This window comes from Leptinotarsa decemlineata, unplaced genomic scaffold (assembly GCF_025532065.1).
Source record: "Leptinotarsa decemlineata unplaced genomic scaffold, Ldec_3_MD MMD2_tig00026307_RagTag_RagTag, whole genome shotgun sequence".
In the NCBI taxonomy this organism is placed as follows: Eukaryota; Metazoa; Arthropoda; class Insecta; order Coleoptera; family Chrysomelidae; genus Leptinotarsa; species Leptinotarsa decemlineata.
Genome location: NW_027412681.1, coordinates 5,474,795 through 5,495,437, shown reverse-complemented (window position 1 = coordinate 5,495,437; position 20,643 = coordinate 5,474,795). Strand labels below are relative to the sequence as shown.

The 20,643-nt window shown below is 35.8% G+C and overlaps 2 protein-coding genes across 2 annotated transcripts; both read right to left on the bottom strand.

Annotated features, from left to right (window-relative positions):
* Nucleotides 1–4,819: 4,819 nt before the first annotated feature.
* LOC111510945 (uncharacterized) lies at nucleotides 4,820–12,471 on the bottom strand. The gene is made up of 4 exons (XM_023166922.2): nucleotides 12,381–12,471; nucleotides 11,244–11,568; nucleotides 7,095–7,141; nucleotides 4,820–5,603 (listed from the first exon to the last, which is right to left on the bottom strand). Exons 1-4 carry the CDS (start codon nucleotides 12,390–12,392, stop codon nucleotides 4,914–4,916), a joined length of 1,074 nt encoding a protein of 357 aa, XP_023022690.2. The 5' UTR covers nucleotides 12,393–12,471; the 3' UTR covers nucleotides 4,820–4,913.
* Nucleotides 12,472–17,217: 4,746 nt separating this feature from the next.
* Nucleotides 17,218–18,774, bottom strand: LOC111502794 (uncharacterized). The gene is made up of 2 exons (XM_023156954.2): nucleotides 18,681–18,774; nucleotides 17,218–18,001 (listed from the first exon to the last, which is right to left on the bottom strand). The coding sequence occupies exons 1-2, from the start codon at nucleotides 18,690–18,692 to the stop codon at nucleotides 17,312–17,314; spliced, it is 702 nt and encodes a 233-aa protein (XP_023012722.2). The 5' UTR covers nucleotides 18,693–18,774; the 3' UTR covers nucleotides 17,218–17,311.
* Nucleotides 18,775–20,643: the final 1,869 nt, after the last annotated feature.

Genomic DNA, 20,643 nt, shown 5'->3' with positions numbered 1-20,643 from the left:
AATATCTTCATTCATTTATATAAAGAGATGAAAATAATGAGTGTAGAGGGAAGGCCAATATGTTACAATTGTCAATACTGACTTGGCATTCCTGTTTTGATATTCAATTGACGCATTTGGAAAAGTAAACAAAACCTAGATGTTGCCTTTGTCATAGGTGTCATTTGCTGCCGTCGTAGTTCGCAAGCTGGTCGAGAAAGATCGACTACCGAACTAGTCAGGTTTACTTCCTGGCGGTAAAATTTGATTCAGGCGAATTATAAAATAGCTGCAGCTGTGTTACGTAAAAGGTGACCGTTATGAACATTCAAACAATCACCTTGATCAATTATAGGAAGTCTAAAGGTAAGAAAGAGTGTTATATGAGGAATTTCAATAAATAGGAATTCGAAAGGCGGAAATAGGTTATGAGAGGAGAGGGATAAAAGTGGAGAGAAAGGGGGGTTGGTTCGTGGAGACGAGGAAGAAACAAGAGGTCTTTCCTAATGTTGTTAACAATTTGGAGAAATTGTTGCATTCCAAAGTATTTTGGGTTTCGTAAGGGAAAGACTCGAGAGTCCCGAGTACGAGTACAAGGAGTTTGCTGGTACGGGATCCCGACAAGAGGTCGGTTTTGGTGTTTTGCCCTAGCCTCTCGAAACGGCCGCTTCAGACCACCAGCCGCCATTGTTAGATATTGCATTTGAGTTGGACATCACGGAGCCGCATGATAAGTAGCAGTAGCATTATTCATTTGATTTATTCGAGTGAGTCCGCTTCTTTTTGCTATGGCCTAACTGGTGCAATACATGTCACAACCTGGGAAATACCATCGTGAGCTTGCATGCACGCTGCACCCTGTTGCATTCCGCTGTATCCTGCCACATTCCGCGGCATATGAACACACTTGATCAATTATTATAGCTTTATGAATGCCTAAAGCTTGCCGCAGCTGTGCTTGACACCGATTCAGTTTGTTTAACAACACATTGCGTAATCATTAGCATCCTTAACGCTTTACGAGTACTAGAGACTTGCCTCAACATGATTTGCCGCCTCTAATTCATAGGAAGTGCTGCATCAAACTGTTATTTTGCCCTTATCATTCAGTGTAAGTTTGATTTGTAGCAAATTTGTGATAACTGAGTTTTGTAATTGATTCAGTGTTAGAATAGAATTATTATTGATAGATTTATTGAACTTGTTTCCTGTTAAGTAACGTGCTCAAATCAGGTGTGATCACACAGGCACGGAAGCATTTCTGTTATATATATATGTATATATACATTAATCTGCTTTGAGAAATACCCCTCAAAACCACTTTGGGTTGATACAAACACTGCATATTCTCTCTTGATATTTTTCATTGTATGTTATTTGAAACCTGTTTAAGATTCAATAAAGTTTTTGTAAAATATCAAGAACAGCACCCTTTGGTGGATTTATTCTCCATACTCACCCCCAAATTGCTGAGCTAGCCGAGTGGTCAACTTTTCAGTGACCAAAAAAATATTTTTGTTACCAATACGGTTTTGGAATATACCGAAGGGGGGTTTAACTTTCATTCCAAAACCAAATTTCTCTTCCACCCCCGTTGAACAACGTAACAACGTAGTGATACTGCGTGCTGTAAAAGAAGTGATTTTTGGGATCAATTATTATCGCACTCTGACAGGGTTTTGTGAAAAATTGACTGTCGTAGAGACAAGCAACACGGTGTTATCAATACCATCAACGAGAGTTGGTTATGGAAGGAATAGGTTTATATAGGTATATATTTGTCATACCAAGCTACCAGGTTACATTTACCATAATTGTGATTTCGATTATTCACTGAATTTTAGACTGACTGAATATAATTTCGCTAGGATGTGTATTTTTAGTCTACAAGCATTGCGGCCTGATGGATAATTTTGGTATTTTAGTTACCAGAAGGAAGTTATTTATTTGGAGCAAATATGTTTTTTTCCCTACAAATGAGACACTCTTTTTTCTCTTTTTGGATATAATTAATTACGTATATTATTCTACTTCCAATGAAAATATTCATATGGATGTTTTTTATACCTCTCAATTACCTATGTGACAATTTGCCCCAGATACTGTGACAACCATCCCCGGCCCGGGGTTAAAAGTCATACTTTTTCTTTTCCATTAGAATTGTTATATTTATAAAAAAGGACAATAAAAATGCAATAGACAAAAATGTGACTCCCAACCCCGGCCTCCCTTATGATTTTTAGCCACCCTTACGACACGATACCAAATCTTGACTGGGGTGGGAGATCCACGCTTGTATCCCGATTCTGGATTGACAAATTTATTTATATAGCCCTGTATTTGTATACTTCGTTATTTGTATACCCAACTAAGGTAGTTGTGAAAAAATATGTAATCCGCCATTTTGTAGCTGCGGTCATCTTGAATTCACAATGATACAGAATTCAGATCAATCTGTCAACAGGAAGGGGGTTAAGCTTCAACTACTAAATTCGACACGAACAAACAAATAGGGCAAGCTAAATAAAACCGATGCAAAACGCAAGTCTACGTCTTTACTGAGGTTTCGCACTTCATTTGCTTCTTCTTCATAGCTTAGGCACAAAATATAGTGGAAGAAGTCCTGATGTTGATAGTAGATAGTGACAGTATATCGGTTATATATAATGAATGGCATTTGATTATAATTGTATAAATAATTCCAATCACCATACTGACTGGTGGAATAAAATTTTTTTCCTGTCAAACTATTCGAAAGTGTAAATTATGATTTTTAAAAGCAAAATTATTTCTTGACTAATAATTGAAACAATTGAAATATAAAAAAATCGATTTTAAACAAATAAAAATTATAATTAGGGATTTTTTTTTAAATCATAATTACCTACCTCTAAATAAAATAGCAAAAAAAATATCAAAAATATTGAATTTCTCAATTTGTTTGAAACAATTTAATAAACAAATTACGTAAAAAATGCATATCCTATGTTAATAACTGAAATTGTTTAATTTGGAAACAGACATAGCTAAATATCAATTGAGAAAAAAAAGTTATCAACAATTTTTAGATATTTCATTTTGCATATAAAAAATCATAATTACCAAATTAATAAATTTTTATGAACTTTTATCGCAGGATCGTATGAAGAATATATATCAAAAGGGCACCACGAAGTTTGAAATTTATAGGCAAATTGTTTATACCTTTTATCCCATTATTTATGCCAACGGAAATTGGGGAAAATTTTGTTAGTTAACAATTGAATAACTTTTTGAAAAATGGTGATAAAACTTTTTTTTCTACGGGACTCGATTCATTCAAGTGTTAAGAAGATACTAGATTCTGTTCAAATTTTCAAAATGACATTTTTTGTTATAAAAAAATTATTTCTTTTGATAAAGTCTCTTTAGCGGCAGCGCGCTTATGCCTTAACAGCCGCGCGGAACCCAATTTTCAACGTCAAATTGAAATTATCAATAATGGAGATAGAGTTTCGTAAGTCGAGACTTTTTTATCGAAAATGTCCTCCTCTTCAACGAGCTTTTTTGAAAATTGCTCAAATATTTATATTTTTTGAGTTATTAACGAAAAATTAAATACTATTTTTTGAAAATCTTATTTTGTTAATAACAATTGCAATTTTTTACCTGCACCAAAATCCTTCAAAAACATCTTTCTAGAAGTGATTCCGAATCGAATGAGCTATCGCTCATATTTTTAGGGCATTTATCTCTATTTCTCATGTTTTTGAACATGTTTTATGGAGCTCTGCGCTTGAGCATACCCTGAAGCTGCTGGATTTCATCCAGAAAAAAGCTGTCAGTCTGATTGGAGACGAAAACGAAGCTTTCTGCTTCGATAAGTTTGTTGGGTGTTGAAATGGACACCAATTTGTCTTGACACAGCCATGTTGCTGCAATCGCAAAGGCTGCGTCTCAAAAGCTCGGAAAACTGTTCCGTACCAGAAAACCGTACACACCTCAGCAACTTTTGATGCTCTATAAAGCTCAGATCAGACCTTCTTTTCATGTATGGAGCTCTGCCCCCAAAAATACCTGGATTCCATCCAGAAAAGAGCCATCCTGATTGGAGACGCGAACATCACTTGCAACCTTGATAGTATGGAACATTGGATAAAGGTCGAGGATTTTTATCTTTTTTATAGATACTTTCACGGGAAGTGTTCAAGTGACTTGACACATTTGATTTAACCAAAACGGTAATTATCAGAAATACGCGACGGAATGTGGCTTCTCATCGTTTTGAGGTTCACCTCAGTACACCTCGAACTCTACTGTTCCAGAACTCTTTTATTTAGAGAACTGCGTTTATGTGAAATAAACTTCCTGAGAACGTTTTCCCAAATGGATGTAATCGCCAACGATCCAAATCCAATGTGAATCAATACTTCAGCCCAGGCACCACCCTTGAAGCGCCTTAAGGATTTTTCTGTAGTGCTTGTGTTTTGTTCTTGCAAAAATCCTTTTGACAATGTGAGAAAAAAGGCGAGTTCTATTTGGACTGTTTACAGAAATGGTAGCTTCGCTGGAAGTAGTGTGTAGAGTTAAGAGGAGACTATGTTGAAAAATAAAAAAATCTGAAGAAATATTTTGTATCTTTGTTAGGTTGGAAACTTTCCAATTTATTATTATCAGTGGAATTAAATAACAGTTCTGTATTAAATAATTTTCCTCATATGAATGTTGTTTTCTGGTCATGTGTGAAATTTTTATAGGAAATTTGGTCTCAATTTTTAGAAATATATAATTGTATTTCTTGAACTTGACGATATATCCCCAAATGAGGTTTGGATTTCTGTAGAAGGCAATGAAACAATCATTCAAAAATCAGTTCTTTTCATATATTTCTTATGTATTCTCATATCGTATAAATACATTATTTACAAACTCCACAAAACAGATCACATTCTGAATCACCAAACATTATGTGCAACTACTGGTCCATGAGCAGCGTATCCATGAGCAAGAGCTGGAGCAGCAATACCGTGAGCAACAAGTGGGGCGGCATAACCATGAGCAACAGCTCCATGAACAAGGGATGGGGCAGCATAGGCGTGAGCAACTGGAGCAGCGTAGGCAATAGGAGCAGCTACCTTGGCAACAACTGGAGCTACGGCTTTGATGGCAACCGCGGCAGGTTCTTTGTGGACAACAGCATTGAAACCGTTGTGGGCATCAGCAGAGTAGTCTACAGTACGCTTGGTGCCATCAGATTCGATGAGGGAGTAGCTGCCTTGAACAACATCACCACGACGGGATTCGTGTTGGCTTTTGCTGTCTCCGGTGTGGGGGTCATTTACTCCGTACCCGAAATCGTAGTTGGCTGGGGCAGATGGTTCGGCAATGATGGCCTTAGCGATTGGAGCAGCGTAGGCGTGGACAGCTGGAGCAGCATATGCGTGGACAGCTGGGGAAGCGTATGCGTGGACAGCTGGAGCAGCATGAGCGTGGACAGCTGGGGCAGCATAGGCATTGATGGCTGGGTTGTGTTGCTGAACAGTGGAGTAACTGGAGACGGAGCTATGGCTACCAAGAGCAAGAGCTGGTGCTACATGACTTACACTAGCCTGTGCAATAGCTACGAAGGCAGCGAATACGATGAACTGGAAAAATAAGATAATGTAGGTGAATAAAACTTCCAGTTATTTCTCCTGCTGGAATTATTGGTATATTCATGATGAAAATATTCGAGGAGACTTGAAACTCCTTCACTAATATAATTTACAAGCAATATTGAGTTTACACTAAAGTTTTCATAACAAAATCATTTTAGGTGAAGACTCTGTACCGCTGTTTTTGAACCTTCCACTTGCAAAATCACCTCTGATACTAGCAACAATAAAATTTTCCTCCGTACGTATAATCTGTTTTCTGTAAGATATGTCAGTTGAAGAACAAGGCTTTCATTTTCACAAAAATATAGTTTACAAAATGATGTTTCCAATATGGAATAAAAGTCATTTTTGTTCAGGAAATGAGAATTCTGCATTAAAATTTCTAGGAATTTGCACCATTCACAATCCTAAAATAAATTGTGATGAAGAACTTCATAATGGTGTAGAAATTCTAGTGGTTCACCTTTATGAGTTACTATGGAAGTTCGAAGTATTTTCCACAATAAAAATTGTTTTATGTATCAGTAACTAATCGTATTCGATGATTTTCACTATCAAAAAAATCTTAAAAACGTACGAATATTTTCTTGGCTTCAGAATTTAAAAAACATATCCTATATGACTTGCCAATTTTTTTTCATTCGTTTTATTTCAGAACTTCTTTGACAAATGTATTCTTTAAGAGTGAAATATATGATAGACAAAATTATTAAATTGACAACTGACTGAGAGATAGCGCAACTTACGTATCAAAGTTTTGCGTTTTTACACCTGTATAAAGTTCTTTAATACACATTTTTTTTATAGTTTATTTAGTGAGAAAATCCTCAGAAATGTAAATAAGAACCCATGACATTTCAGTTGTGATGTACAAAAATGGTTTTTCATCGACCTTTGTTGGGCATTTTTTACCTTCTACAATCTCCATTAAAATGGAGAACTTTATACAAGTGAAAGGTAAAAAATACCCAAAGACGGTCGATAAAAAACTTATTTTCCTCCACAAAAAATGACTTTCGTTGAATAAAAATAGTGTACATATGACTTCTTTAAACCAATAAAATGACTGAAATAATAATATGGTCGATTCTGACAGATTTCCAGATAGTGAATAAATATTTAAAGAAATGCTGTCCAATTTTCTCTTCTTACTATTCCTATACTTATATTTCATCAAAAAACAGAAAACATCCGATTATGAATTTTAATAGAATAAGCATTTATGAAATAACATTCTGAAGTAATACAGTAGTGAATGTTTTTTTGGTCAATTTATTAATGATTTCATTGATTTGGTCAACTCCCAGTTAAGTTCTTTATAAATAATAAATATGTTCAGCATCTATTATTCACGAATTTTCAATGAATCATTGAACCGAATTATTGTAAATTCAATTAGAGTTGAAATTATTCTTTAGTAAATCACCAGAGCTGTATTGAATCATAAACTGTATATATTTAGTAATGTAATTCACTTACTTTGAATGCCATGTTGTAAGCTTGATTTGCAACTGAATGTTGAATTCAGAATAGATTTCAATTTATTTATATGTGTATGCTTTAATTTGAACTTGGCCCCACCCCGGAAAATGGATCCTTTCACCGTATGTAGATAAAAGCAAATGAAATTTAGTGTGCAAGGTTTTTGGAGAAAGAATAAATGATATCCACTTCGAAACAGATAACCGGTACTGTGATCACTTCTTGGACAATAATATCTTGTTTCCGTATTGTTTCAGTGTTTGATTTAGTCCGCTTATGAATTCAATGGACTGGATAAATATCACTTTGCGAATTTTCGCTATTCTCAATTTTGACAGTTTTACGTCTCCTAAATGAAAATAGGATATTGACTGGTTCTAAAGAAAATGAATTACCTATTACTGAATGTGTATGTATTTCCTCAAACAATTGTTTTTCTTCAAGACACGGAAATGATAAATGAGTTCTCGATTACATTTTGAAGCAACCTAAATTTTACTCACTATGACTGAATTGAGGAATAAGAAAAAAATTATTGAAGAGGGAATATTTTTGGGGGAGTTTACCTGAAAATAATAATAATAACTTTCATTGATGGTTCCATACAATTACAACCAATCAAATGACAGGATTGAATATCTCTTCCATCCAACCGTGAGAACAATAGAAAAAAACAGTAGTATACTGGTGCAATAGTATATACAGCGAAATTGAAACAGAGATGTTTTATGTTGTGGTACTGTTGAATGTGTCCTGTATCTCAAGTTAAGATGATGTACGTCAGTTCCAAAAGATATTTTTTCGAAAAGAAATCATAAGTAGAATGAAATGTTCATCTGGATTCCATATTCAACCAACCCACATCCCCGAACAGATGGAACATGTGTTTCCGTTTCTCGTACCCGTAATGAGCCTAAATCATGCATTCTGGAGCTTTTGGAACTGTCACTCTTCAAAATTCCCGGACCATACACCACGTCTGCGTAGTTGGCATGTGAAAGAACTGAAGCATCGCAGAGTATAATTTTACTTTTTTTATTCAAAAATGCTCTGTTGGAATATATTATTTTCAAATTTGCATAACCTCGTTTCAGAATTTGAGAAATATGTTTTAAAACGAAGACTGTTGTCAAGATATAGGCCAAAGTTTTTTGTAACTCCTTTCAAGGGAAGTTCTGTTCCATCTATCATAATATTTATGGGGCCAGAACAACGATTTCTTGCCGCTGTTCTACCAAAGAGCATGACATCAGATTTAGATGCAGATAGGCAATATCTAGTTGACAAAGATGATAACATATCGTAATCGGTATCAATTTGCCATAGGGCATCATTAACTGAATTCCATAACATAACAATGCATGGTTGCAAATTGCAGTGACCTATGAAATTGATATGCGTATAAAACGAACAAGAGGGGGCCCAATATTGAACCCTGAGAAACTCCGTTTTTAATTTGTATTAAATCAGATTTCTTGTTATTATACACAACTCTTCGAAAACGATTGCAAAGGTAACTTTTTAGTGGTGCTACAGTATGTATTGAAAACCCTAGGTAGCCCAAAATAGCAAAGAGGAGTTCATGGTGTATGCGATCGAACGCCTTAGAATAGTCCAATTATATCAGAAGGCAGTGTTTGTTATCAATAGATCTGTGCACATCATCTACAACTTTCAGAAGGGCAGTCGTACTACTGTGATCAGGTTTGAACTCTGATTGGCACTCAGATAATATATCGAAGTCATTTAGACAATCACGCATCTGCCGGAGATCGCCTAAACTTTCGGGGTTAAAATTTTTTTGGCCAACGGCGGAACATTTGCTCGCTTCCAGATGGATGGATAGGAATAAGTCGATATGCAGTGATTAAATAAGTGAGTGATATGTGGAAGGATTGTGGAACAGCAGTACAGCAACATTTTAATGCTCATATCATTAGCTCCTACAGCATTCGACTTCATGTTCAGAATGAACTTATAGATGTCATCGTCATCAGTAGCTTTATAGGAGAAGTTTTCTGGAAAAGGTTTTGTTGATGATCCAGGCTGATGTGGTGGCCTTATGTCACATCTGTATTACTCACAATGCATGAACAAAATTAACTTCAGATATGTATCCCATTTATCATTTCATGATTATTATGAAAATCGCTTGGTGAACGATCATGAATAGAAATGCGCGACATTTTTGGGCATTTTTATATATTTTGATGATGCTCGTCATTTGGAATACATTGACAACAATATCGAATCAATTATTTTCACCATTATCAAGATACGTGGCTTGTGTTTGTCGGAAGCTGGTGTGACGTCACTAGATATGTAGGGATATCGGCGGCACAGCGTTTGAACTACATGTGAACTATTATAAAGTGAGGCATTTTGTGAATTGATTTGAAGAATGATAAATGAAAGTGAAGCTATCTCTTTGAGTGTATTTGTATGCTAAGTTAATAAATAAAGTTTTTTTCACCCTACTCATCAATAGCGCACAAATATATCCAATTAACGAAGTAACTCATTGGGAAATTTCATTACTTTGGTATATATGTGATTTACATTTTGATTCTCTCAACAAGAACAAGCTCATTTATCGAACTGCTTTGTTTTCATGGCTATTTGCAAGGGTTTCTTAACTCCTATGATTTTTGTTAAGTACAGATATCGAGACAAACTAAAACCATTAATCTCCCTAACGAAGTTGCCAAAACTTAAATTTCCTGTATGCTACAATTGCTTGTTTATTATATTTTTGTTTATAGTGAGTATTGTCCAAAACATTTTTCGCCAATTTGATTCTTGTCACTGAATTATATTGGAAAATATTTGCTGGTTGATGGATTGAATGGCCAGCAAAAACGCCAGATCCAACCTCACTGAATTATTTTTTTCCTTTGAAGTTTATGCCAATTGAAAATATTGAGGAGTTGAATGTCATGATTAGTCAAGAAATACTTTCATAACTTGCTGAAAATTATAATTAACGTATGAAACAGCAATTTATCCTGATATTTGATATGGCAGTTTACAAAACATCAATTGTTTCATTGAAGAGGTTAATGTATAGTGAATTCTGAGTGAAAATATCACCAAACAGTGTTGTTCGATACGTAATTTAGTGAACCTAATTAAAAAAATTGACATAATTTTTTTTTTACAACTTGTAGAAACTGATTTTAGTTATTTTAGTATCCAATATACAGTAAACGATTTTGGCATATTTTTTGTCATATTGAATATGAAACATCTATCTACTGAATCTCAAAGGGCACTTTTCGATTGGAATATCTCACTGATTCTTTGTTCCAATCGAAGTCAGTGAAATAGTTGTTTACCAATGGTATCAGTGGGCCATTTGATTGCTTCATAGAAAACTCTCAAAATTTTCAAATAATGATGAAGATCAGTGGTAAGTTCATTGGAATCCAGTACCATTATCATGTTGCAAAACTTCAACTGCCGTTTCAGCAGCAGTATCCAGATATGGTCCATTCTCACAGAATTCACGTTAATAGTTTTCCAAATAGTTTTTGTATGAGAAACCCAACTACAGACATTTTTTCAATTAATGCAACTGACAAAATGTATAAACATTGAACTCCCGCTTCAATGAACACACTCAGAACATCTAATGAAATTGTAAGTGAAGTAATTGAAACAATTTTTAAAAGCCACTTCTTTCCGTATATTCTCTTCCGTTTTTCTTGTATAAATACACTATTTACAAACTCCACAAATTGTATGACATTCAAAATTACCAAACGTTATGTGCTACTACTGGACCATGAGCAGCGTATCCATGAGCAAGAGCTGGGGCAGCATATCCATGAGCAAGAGCTGGAGCAGCATATCCATGAGCAAGAGCTGGAGCAGCATATCCATGAGCAAGAGCTGGAGCCGCATATCCATGAGCAATAGCTTGGGTGTGAGAAACTGACTCATGGACAAGAGATGGCGCAGCATAGGCGTGAGCAACTGGAGCAGTGTAGGCAATAGGAGCAGCTACCTTGGCAACAACTGGAGCTACGGCTTTGATGGCAACCGCGGCAGGTTCTTTGTGGACAACAGCATTGAAACCGTTGTGGGCATCAGCAGAGTAGTCTACAGTACGCTTGGTGCCATCAGATTCGATGAGGGAGTAGCTGCCTTGGATAACATCACCACGACGGGATTCGTGTTGGCTTTTGTTATCTCCTGTGTGGGGGTCATTTACTCCGTACCCGAAATCGTAGTTAGCTGGGGCAGACGGTTCGGTAATGATGGTCTTGGCGATTGGAGCAGCATAAGTTTGGACAGCTGGGGCAGCGTATGCGTGCACTGCTGGGGCAGCATATGCCTGGATGGCTGGAGCATGTTGTTGGATGCTGGAGTAACTGGAGACGGAGTTGTGGGCACCAATAGCCAGAGCTGGGGTGGCGTAGCCAATAGCACTGGCTTGAGCAGCAGCTACGAAGGCAGCGAATACGATGAACTGGAATTATAAAAGTTCTATCAATCTAGCTTAAGATATATTGCAAACTGTCCAGTTTGGGAATTGAAAAATTCAAGTCTTTAATCTATCGATCAAAATTATGAATAGCTTTGCATTGCAGTTCAACTCAATAATGATTGAATATTTTCGAAGAGAGAGTTTGTGTTGATTTTGATTTGGAACAAAACAATTTTGTCTACGTACTTCACTTTTAATTTATCTTACGGTTGATTTTATCACTTATTCATTTGCCAGTATTCAACATTCATCATTAGCAAAAACAGAACTCCTGAAGATGCTGACGATTCGAATGAGCGAAATGCAGGGAATCATCAACGATAAGTCGTAATTCTCAAAACCAATACAATGAATTATGAGACGCCAAATATGAGCAAAGTCACGCTAAATCGAATGACTTACGTCACATAATCACATTAGAACATTATGAACTCAATCTCACGAATTAATATAATTATGTATAATTGGCAGTCTTCGAAAAAAATTGAAAACAATACTCTTTTTGCGAATCTACTAACGTTAATAAACGAACCCTCAATAATAATTATTATAACCTGTGAGAGATGTGCTAATGTGACTATATGCTAACGTGACGAAGCGAGGCGAATGTGTTCTCCAGACATTTCCAATGAATTATTTCCCTGCATTACTATCAATTGAATTTTCTCGAATGTGATTATTTCGTAAATTGCTTTGAAGCATTACGAGTATATTGTTAAATGTGTGATATTGGGTTGACAATTGCTACTATACCTATTTACCAATGTATTTAGGTTTTGATTTGCAATACTTACTTTGAATGCCATGGTTTTTGCTCGATATTCAGCTGAATGATGAATTCCTAATGAGTTTCGATTTATTTATATTATTTCATATGAACTTGGCCCCACCCCGGAAAAATGGATCCTTTCACCGTATGTAGACAAAAAACAAACGAAATTTTGTGTGCAAGGTTTCTGAAGAAAGATGATAGGTACCGGCTTTTTTATTCCGAAGCGGATAACCGGTACCTATAGTTGGAGTTCATCACTGATAATTTCCAAGTGAGGTTTGAATTATCTTATTGTGAAACTAAATTTTTCAAGCAGAGAATTCAGTAACCTATTAAGAGAATCATATTGATTTTTGAAGAATCTTCGAAAACTTTACTGCTTGATCAACGAAAGAACACATTATTATTATTGAATATCTGTCAATTACATAATCGGTAACATAAATTAATAACGATAATGTATTGAAATTCATCATGAGATATCTGATTGATATAAAAATATTACAAAAAACTAGGATACAAAAGCATTGCATGTATGATTCACTGGCACTGTTTTGATCTATCACAGTCCTCAGTAATGGTACTCGAAAAGATCACGGATACAAAGGGTGAATGAGTTCGAGAAAGGTTTCATGTTTTTTTTTGTTCTGAGTCCCTCAGAAGTTTCAATTACACATCAGCAAAGTTGGAATATGTAACTCTTTTGCATATGAAAGAAATTCTTATGGTTTGTCAGTAAGGACTTCCATTGTCTGATATTATATGAAGTGATTTGAAATCCCTGAAGGAACTAATAAAAAAATTCAAAAATGAATAGCTGAAAATAATAATGGTCAAAGACGAAACGGACTGCTTTGAGTTTGACGATAGTCGTGTCACGAAGTGTTCTGAATCTATTGGAGCCACCCAACATTTTGTTTTATGAGAGAGGACATTGGCAGATCTTCAGATGATGTGGCGCTGTAGGTTTTTCCGGGTTTTCCTGCAGCTGAAAAACCAAATGCGCCACTGGAATCAATGAAGTCGCCCAGGGGCGTCAAATAATATTTATTGTTGTTTTATAATTTCATTAGATTACGTTACAAACTTTATTATATTAAACAAAAAACCTGAAATGGAGAATAAAATACAAATAAAAATAAAACAATTGAACAATGAAATAAAAGGTTAAGAGATTCCAAGCCAAGTTACTCCACGACGTTTCGATTGTTAGTATCCACAATCGTCTTCGGGTGATGTCTGGACTAATTTCCATGAGAAATGACTATTCATGGAGCATTCGAGTACTGTCACTTTCTCCGCTTTCCTTTTTCTGCTTCCCTGGTTTAGTGGGAGATGACCGTTTGGCCGAAGTTGACGACAACATGTATGCGACTTCTTTGAATTTCCTCTTAACCAATGGTTCTCCCTGTGTATGATCTCAGCTTAGGACCACTCGATGTTATGTTGATGGGTTCAAACATGCTCTGCTATTCCCGATTTGCTAGTTTCCCTTCGCTGTGTGTGTTTCTTGTAGTCGACAATGCGGCCTCTTAGTTTCACCGATATAGGGTTTTCCTCACTCACAGGGAATCAGGTAAATACAATTCTTGGAATCACAGTCCGCGTTTGGTGGCCTGGATTTCGTGAGGCTGCTACGGATGGTGTTACCGGATCTGAAGCAGGTTCTGATGTTGTACTTGGACCCAATTCTTCTTATCTTTTCAGATAATCCTTTGATGTAAGGTAGTGTGAGCACTTGTTGTGACGACTTCTCTTCCTTGCGGGGCTCCTGATGTCTTTTAGCCAAAGTCTGTTCCACCATAGCTTTGGAGTAGCCATTCCGTTGAAGATCATTTTTGATGATGTCCAATTCCTTCTCTGGACCAGCTGTATTCAGCTGCAATATTTTGCAGTATTCCAAAAAAAATTGACCTTCTCAATCTGGATCATATATACGTATCTTACCAGAGGAAAAAACAAATTTGTCCAACCGCTAATGAGCAAGTCAGTAGGCCAAAAAATTAATCAATTTTTGAGTCCACGGGGTTTCAACATTCTTCCTGATGAAATAAAAATTCAACAATCGATATTAAAATTCAAAAGAGAATTGAAAATATATTTATATCAGAGAAACCTGAGAGCGATTCACCAAATAATTGAAAAAATTGAAAAATAACATCTTACAGCCAAATAAGTACACAAATATACAGTGCGAGTCTCTAACATGGAACAAATTCACTAAATCAAAGGTGTTGTTTCTTTCAGAAATATGCTCGGACACGGCGATTAGTATTTTAAAGTGCCCTTATTTTCATACAAAAAAAAGTATACAGTGTGTCTTAAATATGAGATATGACGTCATCGATAATTTTTTAAATGACAACTCAGTTTTTTTAATGACTTTCATTGAAGGGTTCAACAAGGTGCACATGCCTGCCAAATTTCAATTTTTTACTCGTTGCCCTTTAAGAGATATTTAACAAACATTATCTAATTGAAAAAAATGGATTTAATTCAATAGTCTTTCTTAAACAAGTGTTCAAAATGTTATCCATTTACTAACTGACAATACCCTAAACGTAACTGAAACTCGTTTTGAACATTTCTGATTACTTCGCCGGAAATTAGCCTACACTCATGTCTTATTTGTTCTTTTAAATCCTCAATATTTGCCGGTTTGATCTTAAAAACTTTGATCTTCAAGTAACCCCGTAAAAAAGTTCAAAGGTGTTAAATCTGGAGATTTAGGTGGCCATTTATAGGGTCCTCTTTTGCCAATCCATCTGCCTGGAAATACATCATTCAGGTACTCACGGATAGATCTTGCAAAATGAGGAGGCACGCCGTCCTGTTGAAACCGGATGTTTCTATTCGGGACGTCAAATTCTATCGGAGTGTTGAGTGTGGCCTTCTCTCATCCAGTGTAGGTTTCTGTCTGCTCAATAACGACAATTTTGACGATTTACCACACCATTCAACATAAACGTTGATTCGTCAAAAAATAGACCGTTTTCTTTTTGTACAACATTCCTGTCTAGAAGATCCATCATTTGTTCGCAAAACTGGAGTCTTCTATCTGGATCATCTTCGTGAGTTCCTGGAGGATTGTTATTTTATATGTATGAAATTTTTCAGCTTTAAGAACTCTTGCCACTGAAGACTGGCTAATTTCGAGTTCCCTAGCTATCTGCCTAGTGGGGACATTGGGATTTTCTTCGACAGAGAGAAGAACATTTATTTTGACCTCTCCACTGACCGCACTCTGACGATGATTATTTGTTTTTTTAAAATGCCCATTTTCCCGGAACTGTCTTTCGATCTTGCTTACGGTACTTCGCGATATGGGTGGTAAATCAGGATACTTCTCTCTGAATAAATGGATAACTTCATTTTGTGTTCTTGTCCTATCCCCGTAGCCAATCATCATTAGAATTTCAATCTTATGTGTTTCAGTTAAGTATGGCATTTTACTAATGGCGAACAACAAACTGTAAAACGACTAACAGTTTTTGTGCACAAATATGATATGATTGAAATGCAATACTACTCTCCTTACTTTTTTTTATAACTTTTTCATGACAATGTCACTGTCAGGTATCCCAGACATTCTAAGCATTTATTGAAGGAAGACTATTGAATTGAATTCATTTTTTGAATTAGATAATGTTTGTTAAATATCTTTCAAAGGACAAAGAGTAAAAAAATTGAAATTTGGCAGGCATGTGCAACTTGTTGAACCCTTTAATAGAAGTCATTAAAAAACAGGGTAGTCATTTAAAAAAAATTATTATTATGAAGTTATATCTCATATTTGAGACACACAGTATAATTTTTTTTTCATGAAAATTAGGACACCTTTGATTTAGTGAATTTGTTCCATGTTAGCTACTCGCACTGTATAGGATATTTTCTATGTACCCCAGTTTCATTCGTTCTGTTCGACTGTTGATTCATCTGTGAAAGTTTAAGTTCGGATCTAAGGATCTAATTACAACTTCTGCGTCAGATTTGATTATTAAAAACTGATTGATTGATAGTTCAATACTATTTATTTTATGATTGAGATATTTCAACATTTCATTATGGAAATGTAATATTTTAATTATTATTATTTATGTGTTATTATTATCTGTCATATTTATGTTATCACGCACAAGTCACTTCTGTGACTTTTTTGATATTGTCTGTTTGTTCAACTAAATTCTCTATCAAATGTATATAATGATATATCTGCGAATAAACATTATTATCAAGATGAATCACAAGTGGAAATGTTCAATGTTGTTAATCGAAGGAAAATGAAAAGTTCCTTGGATTGTTATAGGCATTTCCTTCCCACTATTAAATTTATGCAACTGTTTCAAAGCCATTATTTGGGTATGCAGACCGTGGTCTGCAAGATTTTGGTAGTAACTATTGTTTACCGCAGTTTACTTCAGTAAACTGAGAGGTCTAGTTGTCCTTAGAGCACAAACTATCTGCCATGAAAGTTCACACCATTCGGAATTCAATCAACTTTCATTCTTTTTTTGAAGCTTCCAATTCGAAATGATTAAATGGGGCAAGGTTTTTTCCATTATTCAGTATCAATTGTCAAACGATCACTATGGCGACCAAGTATCGCATATCCTGAACACATTTAGTTCACCTTCTTCTTGCTTATAATTTCAATGAGCACCTGACAAAGATTTCACAGCAAAAAAATGTTGAAGAGAAATGAAAGGAAATAGGTATTATTTTCGATTTGCTTAATATATGAATACGCAGTCCAAGTTTATGAAAGTTGCAATTTTGATGAATACTTTCTATTGGATGAACATAGTGGTGGGGCATAGAATCATAACCTACTGGGCACCAGATTGGAGTCAATGAAACACTTTTTCAAAATCAGTTCTTTTTATATATTTCCTTTTGTTTTATCTTATATAAATACATTATTCACAAACTCTACAAATAGCATGACATTCAAAATCACCAAACATTATGTGCTACTACTGGTCCATGAGCAGCGTATCCATGAGCAAGAGCTGGAGCAGCAATTCCGTGAGCAACAAGTGGGGCGGCATAACCATGAGCAACAGCTCCATGGACAAGGGATGGGGCAGCATAGGTGTGAGCAACTGGAGCAGCATAAGCGAGAGGGGCAGCTACTTTAGCTACAACTGGAGCTACGGCTTTGATGGCAACTGCGGCAGGTTCTTTGTGGACAACAGCGTTGAAACCGTTGTGAGCATCAGCAGAGTAGTCTACAGTACGTTTGGTTCCATCGGATTCGATGAGAGAGTAGCTACCTTGGACAACATCACCACGGCGGGATTCGTGTTGGCTTTTGCTGTCTCCAGTGTGGGGGTCGTTTACTCCGTACCCGAAATCGTAGTTGGCTGGGGCAGATGGTTCGGCAATGACGGCCTTAGCGATAGGAGCAGCGTAGGCGTGGACAGCAGGGGCAGCATATGCGTGGACAGCTGGGGCAGCATATGCGTGGACAGCTGGGGCAGCATATGCATGGACAGCTGGAGCAGCGTAAGCGTGGATAGCTGGGGCGTGTTGCTGGATGCTGGAGTAACTTGAAACAGAATTGTGGGAGCCAAGAGCAAAAGCTGGAGCAATATGTTCTACACTAGCCTGAGCAACGGCTACGAAGGCAGCAAGTACGATGAACTGAAATAATAGTATGTTTAAATATACTTAGTCGATCAACAATTCAGCAGCTTCATTTAGTTCTATTCAGAATCAATAAATTCGAATTTTTCGATCAAAGTTCTTTTTTTTTATGTTCATATCCATTAGATGGTAGGTTCCCTGAGTCATATCGATAATGCTGATGTGATGGATTCAGATGTTATTTTTAAATTTTTTCACCTTGTAGTAACTGAATCGACAGCTATGGTTGTTATGGTGATCATTACTGATCACAGCAACTTAAATAATTCTGACGAGATATCTGATGAAGGCAGTTTCGAACTCACGACATCTGGATCGAGAGTATAGCAAGCACATTACCATTGTCTCAATTTTCCGCTTTTATTGACTAACTAGACAAATTCGCACTATAATTCATTTACTAGTTGATGATTTTTCCAATCGTTTTATTCGGAAATAAATAGCCCAGAAAATTATTGGTTGAACTCCATGTCATATCAACTTAAAAAAGGGCTATTCAGGAATATCTACATTGGTTGTTGCGCCACAATTGCCTACATTATTGTGAATTGCATTATCACTCGAATACTCGTAAGATTCTTTCGCAAATCACTACAAATGCTTTATATTGTAGAATTTATATTATTTAGTCGAGAGATGCTAGACTTGTAACTGTAACTTAATTCAAAAAACTTACTTTGAATGCCATGGTGTTTGCTTGATTCTCTACTGAATGATGAATTTGGTATGAATATCCTTTAATTTATATTAGTTTATCTGATCTTGGCCACACCTCGAAATAAATCCTTTCACCGCGCCCGCCAGAAATAAACCAATTTCAATGTGCAAAATATTTGTTTTAGAGCGGATGCCAACTGTAGTTTCCTTATTAACAATTAGTTTGAATTTCCTCTATATTGATGATGGAGGAAAATATGGTTGAGAGGTCTCAGTTTTATCTTTCATTTCTTATCCTCTCCTCTACGAATCTGTGTTCTTGCGAGTTTGTCTAAAATATTCAACCAACTTGAAAAATTCCTATTCTGCTGGCCCTGCATTCGACTCCCAACTCACGGTTGTGCAGTGTTGTCAATTGTTTTAGTATGTCTTTTACCAGAGTTGGCTGTGCTGCAACTGCATGATCAATTGCCAACTTATGGGTTCTACCTCCACTAACAATTTTAATCCGACCTCACCTGTGATGAAAATAAAGGGTATCTTTTCCAGAAATTGTACGTTGCCCAAAGGCAGTTTCAAAAAAGGTAGACACAACTATTCGAAAAAAGAGAAGAGCTGAAATACTGATATACTGCCTAAAATCGCATTGCAAGAAAAACAAAACAGAACCAGAAGCTAGAGAACACTGATGAAAAAAATAAAGTGCTTTTGAAAAAATTCCTCAGTAGAATGAGAAGAACAACAAAAACATCTTGTATCTCAATATGAATATTCAATTTAAGATATGTTAATTTTATTTTCGTTCTGAATGATAAAACATGTTTTACCATTATTTCATTGTGGAATACGATAATTACACCTATGGAGTGAGTTGAGCATATATCACTTTGAATATTGCTGGAGTTGAATCCACACCAAACCGTTATTTTCAACACCTCGACATATGTTTCAATCACCAAGTGATCATCTTCAAGAGGAAGATTAAACCAAATTAGATACAGTATTGTCCTCATTTATACCCTTGATACCTCTGCTGAGTTCCTGCGTCTTAATTGTCTTAAATCAATTTTACATGGTATCTCATCTACTAGTTACAAATTAATTTTACAATATTGCCTTATCTAATAGTCAGGTAAATCCGATAATAAAATATTATTTCAACAAGCTATAAAAGTATACTAATAGTATACTTCTAGGTATTGGTACACTATCATTAAACATAATATTATTATGTTTACTCATTTCTACACTCTCATAGGCATCTAGATGCCTGGCTGTGTTAACTTGTCTAACTAATCTTAATGAAATAAAGTGTATGGAATGGTTTTGTTGCAAAATATGATGGTCGACTGCAGATTTTGCTGTGAACTGTCAGTAATATACTTGTAAGTGCTGGTTTCCTTCCTGATCACATCATATTGTAGCTTTCCCCATTGGCTCCTCAGTACCAAAACGTCAAGAAATGGAAGTTGTCCTTTATTTTTTAACTCATACGTGAATTTCATTGATGAAAATCTGTTATTTGAAAAGGAAACAAACTACTCAATATTTAATTTTTTGTTATCGAAAATCGTAAAAACATTATCCACATACCTCAGCTATATCCTATGGAAATACTATCATTTTTCTTTGGTTTTGATTTCGAATTTGCTCATGAACAGATTTGCCTGGTAAGGGGACAAGGGGTTACCAATAGCCGTTTCCTCCTGTTGTTTATGAAAGCAACCTTCTACCTGGAAACGGTATTGTTTCATACACACACAAAGTGAGAGAAACGAATTCATCAATTTCTTGCAGAATGATGTTTTTTGTATGTTGTATGAAGTTTTCAAATCTCTCAGTGAGCCACTTTGCTATTTGGTAGGTAGGAGATCCAATAGCTGACATTGATTTTTCCAGTTTGTGGATTTTTGTGAGGCAATAAAGTTTTGACACCGTTGGGTTGGAAACTTGTAAGTTGAGTTTCAATTGAGGGGTAAGTA